At 43.6% G+C, this 8213-nt stretch overlaps 1 protein-coding gene across 1 annotated transcript in view; it reads right to left on the reverse strand.

Annotated features, from left to right (window-relative positions):
• The window catches only part of Nup133 (nucleoporin 133), a 45940-nt gene that overhangs the window by 22646 nt on the left and 15081 nt on the right, over positions 1 to 8213 (reverse strand). The window contains exons 10-12 of the mRNA XM_005345866.3: positions 5157 to 5304; positions 3513 to 3670; positions 1712 to 1803 (exon numbers count right to left, since the gene is read on the reverse strand). Coding sequence (XP_005345923.1) covers positions 1712 to 1803; positions 3513 to 3670; positions 5157 to 5304 — 398 coding nt within the window. The remainder of the gene's footprint in view (positions 1 to 1711; positions 1804 to 3512; positions 3671 to 5156; positions 5305 to 8213) is intronic.

An 8213-nucleotide genomic window follows, 5' to 3' on the forward strand; every position in this document is an offset into this window, starting at 1 on the left:
CCCACAGCACCTAGGACCCCTCTGCTGCAGGTTCACGCCCACAGCACCTAGGACCCCTCTGCTGCAGGTTCACGCCCACAGCACCTAGCCCTCACAGTTGTAAGGGTGCTGTGCCTCTAGTACATTAGGAATCCTGCATTCCACAAACAACCCAGACAGCCAGTGAGATAGTGGAGTGGACAGGATGCTGTGTAGTTAGGTTCCAGAGGCTCTCTGGACAGGTGGTAACTCATCTGCTAAAGGTCATGAAGCGTTAGCAGCCAGGCTGAAGCTGGAAGCAGTCGTTACTCCAGGCTGCAGGATACTTGTACAAGACCTGACCAATAATTACACAAGTTGTTTGCCCAAACTGTCATCAACAAAACATCTGTATTTGCATTTTTTGAATAAATTAAAATGAAAACCAAAAATACTAAGTAAAAAAATAAAGACAATACTTAAAAGCTCTATGTTATGTTTGACTCAGGGCATTTGACAGTGTTTGGAGACAAGGTGGTTGTAACAAGCAGGGGAAGGGCCACTGGCTTCCAGTGGGAAGAGGACTGCTCTATAGCCTGCAAGTCATCAGATGCCCACAAATGGTTACCTGTCTCAAATGTCAACGCAGCGATCAGAAGCTACAGGAAGCAAAGAGCTGGCCAGCCAAGGCCCTAGAAATATGAGAAGCCCAGGCACAACACAGCCAGACTGGAATCTGGCCACAATGAGAGCCCAGCTTGGACTTGGCCAACTGCCACCTGACCTGACCTCCAACAGCCAAACTGCAGAATATGAGTTTGGCTGAGCAACCACTAGGTTCTATGGTCACTGAACCCCAGCTAAGGGGTAGGCTTACTTCTTTCATAACACCCATATGACTCCATCTGCAACTTATTTGCTCAGATGTGTTAAAAGACAAAAGATTTTGTCCTCCGTCTTTAGGACTGCCAGTTTTAATGGTCACTGCTTCCTGGGGAGGCTTTTAGACCTGATGTTAGATCTATGTAGGGTGGGGCCTCTTGCAATGCCAGATTCAGATAATCAGCTAGCTCTCACCACCCACCAACGCACAGTAAGCGTCAGTAAAAACACACATAAGGTGGGCTGTGATTTTAAAATGTGTTGTGTCTGAGCATAACGGTCATGCCTGTAATTCCCGCGCTAGAGGAGGACCAGCCTGGTTTACACATTTAGGAGCACTTGCTGCTCTTGCAGAGGACCTGGACTGGGTTCCCACCACTCATATTTCCCATATCAGGTGCCTTACAATTACCTGCAACTCCAGCTCTAGAGAATCTGATGCCCTTTTATGGGTTCAGAACACTACCCCCCAACACACAAATAAATAAATATATATATATCTTTTTCTTTTGGTTTTTCGAGACAAGGTTTCTCTCTGTAACAGCCCTAGCTGTCCTGGAACTCACTTTGTAGACCAGGCTGGCCTTGAATTTAGAGAACTGCCTATCTCTGCCTTCTAAGTGCTGGGATTAAAGGCGCATACCACCTCCACTCAGCTAATTCATACTCATTTTTATTTTTGTTTGTTGTTTTTTTGAGACAGGAATTCTCCAGGTAGCTTTGGAGACTGTCCTGGAACTCACTCTATAGGTCAGGCTGTTCTCGAACTCACAGAAATCCACCTGTTTCTGCCACTCTAGTGCTGCGATTAAAGACATGTGCCACCACCACCCAGCTCTAAAACAGATCTTAAAACAAGACTGTGCTATACCTGCAGTACTGTAGGAATGCAGCCTTAAGTAGTTTTGTCTTATCTTCATGGGCTACAGTTTCATTTTTTGTTGTGGTCTCAAAAACCATACTCTACAAGACAAAACAGAAAACAAACTGTTGCTTCCAAGAACTGGGCACAGGAACAGTCGCACATGTTGAAGGAAGTGTACGCCACACTCACAGATCGATCAAAGCCCTACAGAAAAGGCAGGTGACTCAGCGCTTGACCCCACTGTCCCTATGCTTACCACAATAAACATTAACATTAAGAACATGGGGAAGGACACAGCTAAGCAGAACTCAGGAAAAGTGGAAGAGATGGACTAGTACAGAACAATCCAGGAGCATGCAGCAGCACTAATCTAGAAACACATGATCACAAGCAAAAGTTCAAATACATGACACTCTGTAGAAACAGATAAATCGATTTTCTTGGTTTAAAATCAATTTTTTTTAATTTTACACGTGTGAGTGACTGCATATATATATCCACGTGTACACATGTGTGTTGTGTGTGCTGTCCCCAAAGGTCAGAAGAGGGTATAGGATCTCCTAGAACTGGAGTAACAGATGGTTGCTCTACAGGAGCAACAAATGTTCTTAATTGTTTAGCTTCTCTCTAGGCTGTGTTTGAGAGAGGGTCTTACTATGCAGCCTGGGCTGGCCTAGAACTCTCTACGTAGATCAGGTTGACCTTTAATTCAGAGTTCCACCTGCCTCTCAAGCGCTGGAATTCCAACCAGCTTCTTTCACTTCAATTTTTAACTAAGAAAATGGTCTACACAAAGACTACTCATGGTAGCATATGTCTGGTAGTCCAGTGCTTGGAAGACCTCAGCAAGAGGTTTAGTCTGAACTACACAGTAACTCAGACGATAGACAAGCCAGTGTCTTATGATTAACAAAACCAAATATGTGAATCTGTCATGTATTTCAGTAGAAGATACTCATATTTTAGCCTTCTGTAACTGAAATATTTTTTTCTGTTTAAAAACTCCAAACTTACAGATAAAGTTACCTCAGGTTTCAAGATAATAGAAAGGTGATTGCTTTTGTTTTTTTGTTTTGTTTCTCTGTGTAACAACAGCCCTGGCTGTCCTGGAACTCATTCTGTAGACCAGGCTGGACTTGAACTCAAAGGGATCCACCTGCCTCTGCCTCCCAAGTGCTAGGACTAAAGATGTGCATTATCACACCTGGTGAAAGTTGATTTTTTTATTGATTTATTTTTAATCTCATCAAGCCTCTCAGAATTCATCTGCTGAGGTCACCGAGATGTCTCAGTGAATAAAGACATTTGCTGTGCAACCTGAGTTTGATCCCCAGAGCCCATGTAAAGTGGCATTCAGGTCTGCCTAGCCCAGCTGGGGACAGGTCCTTATGGATAGTGACCACAGGTACCCCAACAGGCACCTTCCAAAGCTGCCGGACAGTGTGTGCAAGAATCGACTCAGCAAATAAAATCGATGCTGTCAAAGCTCCAGGAATCACCAGATGTGTATTGTGTGGAAGGTCACTGGTGCTTCCCTGGAATGAACCGTTCCAACACTCATCTGTCACCCCACTCCTCAACAAGGCAAAGAAGAGGAGGACGCATATAAGTTGTTCCAAGCCCCTGTTCTAAAACTGTGACCTGGAGACAGCAACACATCCACTTGGCTCAGAGATGCAGAGGAAGACGCAGACGGGACTGAGACAACAAACAGCGAGGAAAAGGACAGAGAGCGGATCTCACCCCAGCCTTTCTAATTCGACTGCCCTTTCCGGTGTGAAACGCAGCAAATGTCAAGTAATCTTACCTCATTGCCCTGCCCACCAACTGAAGAGGTCAAAGACTCTTCCAGGTCCTCTGCTAACAGGGACACACTTTCCCTTGGAGTGACAGACACCAGGCCACTGTTCCTAGAAAAAAGGATTGGAATACCTCCACAGGAGCCAGCGCCCAGAATGCCATCGCCTGAGGAAAAAAAATGCACAAAGATCGCATAGAACAATTTCTCAGATTTCCGATGACCTGCATCCTTCTTCCTTTATGACTCCTAAAATTAAAATGCTATGGCATAAATGAATTTAATTTGTTTTTACTTTCTTTGTAGAGACAGCCTTACTATGCTGACCGGGCTGGTTTACATTAGAAGGCTTATGCCATCACCTGTCTCAGCCCCTAGAGTTTATGTTTTACTTAGGTCTCAGCTTTTAAATTGTAAAAATGTCAAGACCCTGTTGCTTCTCAATAAAGCAGACTGTCCACGTTAAAGACAAGAAAAACTGGGCTGGTGATGACTCAGCAATTAAAGCATTTGCTGCCTCCACAAGAGAGTTCAGTTCTCCCCCCACTCCACCCCCGAGACAGGGTTTCTCTGTAGCTTTGGAGCCTGTCCTGGAACTAGCTCTTGTAGACCAGGCTTGCCTCGAACTCAGAGAGATCTGCCTGCCTCTGCCTCCCGAGAGTTCTTAGTGGCCTCACTGGGAAGCTCACAACCTCCTATAACTCTACAGGAGACTACACCCTCTTCTGGCCTCCACTGGTACCCCTGTACCTACATAAATAAAAGTCTAAAAAACAAAAACAAAACAACAAACACCCCCCCCAAAACAAAACCACAAAACTTGTGGTTGCAAGAGAACAGTGAGCAAAACCCCTCCTCAATCCCTCCAAAGTCCTTGTTCTGTCAAACCCAGAATGGCAGCATCTCCACCCTGTGGCATCCTCTTGTTTCTTGCCTAATGGTCTTTCTCTAGGGGGCCAATCCAGGCAGTAGCCAGCCTTCTCTGTGCCTTAGGAACAGCCCACTATACTGGTCCCTCTGTGTGGACCACCGCCTAGGCTCCATCTGTGGCCTGGCCCAGGCCCTGTCCTGTAGGACTATATGCTTGTCAGTATCTATGTGTCTGGTCTGTATTGCAGGCTAGCCCCCCAGGGTTTTCCCGTCAGGGGTCTGGACATACTGGCTTAAGAACGCTAACCCAGTCTGAGCCACTCTCCTAAACCAAGATGAGCACTTACTTCTCTCAGAGTTAGCTCTTACCTTCTTGTCTCTTCTGGGGAACTTTTTGAGAGGGGGGGGGTGCGGATACTAATTTTGCCTATAAAGGTAACAGTTTGTGAATTCTACCCACCCTTGAGTAATCAGTATGGCTGTGAATTCAGCTACTGCCAACAGTATTAATATTTCTAACGGGCAAGTAGCAAACCAGAGGCAAAATGTACAGTAAAAGAAGAGAAACTGCAAAGAACAGCTAATGAGCTAGCCAAAGCGCTTGGATCTAAGAATCACTTATTGGAGACTGTATAATACTGGTGAGTGGATAGACACGTATAAAAGGAGAACAGAGTCCAGACAGACACCACATGCATTGGATTAACTGAATTCTGACAAAGGTGAAAATATAATTCAATGGAGAAAGAACCATCTTTTCATCTAAAGCAGCCATCCATGTACCTTGTGCATCAAAGACAATTTTCTCCTGAGGAAGAGAAAACTTCCCAGTTCCCGTGGAGCACACAAAGACCGCATTCTCCATATAAAGATAGGTCATCTGGCTTGAAAAGTTTGGCACCATCAATCGACATGGAATCAGGTCTTCAGACTGAAAGATAAATTTAGGATTATAGTTTGTAAGATTCAAGACAAAAATATTTGTATGATTTTTGCAACTACATTTATATGACACCATTCCACAAAAAATGTTAAAATTCTCAGTCACTGAATATCCTTGTGAAAGTCTACACAAGACGATTCACAAAGACAGGAGAGGCTTACAGTCACTGCTGGGCCTGGACACTGATGTCCTCCTGGAATCTAGAAGCCGACTGCTAACTGTGTGAACATGTGGAGTCTTGGGAAGGCTCTGCTGGGAAGTTTTGTTCACCTCTATGTGAAGAGATACCAACAAGAAGGCTCTGTCTACTAGGAATAGGCACCATAAACACTGGCACCTTTATCTTGGACCTCTAAGCTCCAGAACTTCCTATAGCTTATAAATGACCCACTCTTAGTAATTTTGCTGCAACAGCCCAAATGGACTAACATATTTGTCTTACAGAAATTATTTCCTAGCTGGGCGATGGTGGCGCACGCCTTTAATCCCAGCACTCGGGAGGCAGAGGCAGGAGGATTTCTGTGAGTTCGAGACCAGCCTGGTCTACAGAGCTAGTTCCAGGACAGGCTCCAAAGCCACAGAGAAACCCTGTCTCGAAAAACAAAAAAAAAAAAAAAACAAAAAAAAAAAAAAATCCTGAGTTGCAAATTAGTAAACTTTTAAAATACTAGGCATGGTAGTAGGATAAAACATCTTTAATTTCAGACCTTGGGAGGCAAAGGCAGGAAGACCTCTGAGTTTGAATTCAGACTGGTCTACAGATTAAAGATCCAGGACAGTCAGGACTATACAGAAACATCCTGTCTTGAAAAAAACCAACCAAGCAACCAAACAAAAAGATTATAACTAGAAGTTTGTAACAAATGAGACACAAAAAGCTCTAATATGTTATATTATTTATTTTTAAACTGGCAGGTGCAAAAGAAAACATTTTGTTTCTGGCTCCCTTCTCTTCTGAGACAGTCTTGCAATCTCGATGTACCTTGGTTGCCCTGGAGTTCCCTATGCTGACCTTAAATTTACAGAGATCTGCTTGTCTCTACTTCTAGAAAAGTGTGAACCTCCATAAAAGTGTGTGTCACTGCATCCAAATGTTTTACCACCAGGCATCAGGTACAAGCTTGCATTTAGCAAGCTCGAGACACCCCCACAAGCTCTCAAATATAAATCAATTGAGTTCATTTGTTTACATGTAAAGTCAGAGAAAGAAATACAGTAAGAACTCACTAGGCACAAAATTAGGAAATACCAACAATCACCAACAATTACTAAAGAAGTATTAAAATTTTACAAAAATTAATGTGTATGTGCGTGTGCGTGTAGTGGATATGTACATATAAATGCGGGATAGAGAGGACAGAAAGGAGAGATGTTTTGGATCCCTCTGAGCTGGAGTGATGGGTGGATATAAGTCACCTGGGAACCAAACCTGGTCCTCTGCAAGAGCAGCAAATGCTCCTAATCACTGAGACATCTCCCTATTCCCCTAAAATAACTTTTAAAGCATTTCATTAAAGGAGACTCCTGATTTTACTCTCAAATTGTTTTCTTTGCATTCTTTTTGCACTTTCTGAAAACTTTTAAATGACATTGTGTTATGATTTCCAAAGTCTACTTAACTGAAACACATGATAAGGTTTATTCTTGTTAGAAATAAAAGAATAACAGATTTTCTTATGGGATTCAGATAAGCAAGCACATTAAGATTCAAGACTTAGTAGCTGGAGAAATGGCTCTGTGGTTAAGAAAACTTGCTGCTCTGCTTTGGCAGAGGACCCAAGTTTGGTTCACTGCAGCCCATGTTGGGTGGCTCAATTGTGACTTCAGCTCCAGGGGTGTTGACTGAGGTTTTCTGTTTCACCAAGTCCCACATCTGTTTGCCTCTGCCTTCTATAAGCACCTGCACACACATGCAAAAACACCCCAAAATAAATAAATTAAAAAAGGGCTAGGTAAGGTTACACATACCTTTAACAGCAGCACTTGAGAGGCAGAGACAGGCAGCACTCTGAATTCCAGGGTGAGCCAGAGCTACACAGTGAGACTGTCTCAAGTATATAATAAAGATTTAAGGTGGTGGTGGTGGTGCATGCCTTTAATCCCAAACCGGGCGGTGGTGGTGCACGCCTTTAATCCCAGCATTTGGGAGGCAGAGACAAGTGGATCTCTGAGTTCGAGGCCAGGCTGGTCTACAGAACTAGTTCCAGGACAGCTAGGACTGTTACACAAAGAACCTTGTCTTCGAAAACCAAAAGACAAAAAAATGATTTAAGAGAATTAGATGCTACATAAGGCTAAATGGCATGTTTCATAGTTGTCCCCTAGTAAATATCAGTTATTAGACAACGTGTTTTGTTTTGTTTGGTTTTGGTTTTTCAAGACAGGGTTTCTCAATGTAACAGCCCTAGATGTTCTGGAACTAGCTCTTGTAGACCAGGCTAGCCTTGAACTCATAGATACCCACCTACCTCTGTCTCCCAAGTGCTGGCATTAAGGTGTGCGCCACCACCGCCCAGCTAGATAATTGCTGTTTATATTCAACATTAGTGCAACTGTCTTCCAGGGACTTACTTTGTAGAGTATGTAAATAGAGTCGTTCCCTAGGCACATGGAATTTTTCTATAATATAAACGTCTCAAAATCAGACCCCAGGAAGATAGGGTGGCACAGACCAATAACATCAACAACTTGGGAAACGAGACAGAAAGATCTTGACTATGTAGTCAGACTGGGCTACACATCTCAAACACACACACAAACCAAAATGAATCCAAGTATTTCACCAGGAACCTCACCATCAAATTTCATTTTTACTCAATAAAGAGCTACAGCAGGATGGTCAGAGGACCAGCTGCTGATACAGAGCTACAGCAGGACGGTCAGAGGACCAGCTGCTG

This window comes from Microtus ochrogaster, chromosome 4 (genome assembly GCF_000317375.1).
Source record: "Microtus ochrogaster isolate Prairie Vole_2 chromosome 4, MicOch1.0, whole genome shotgun sequence".
Lineage (NCBI taxonomy): Eukaryota > Metazoa > Chordata > Mammalia > Rodentia > Cricetidae > Microtus > Microtus ochrogaster.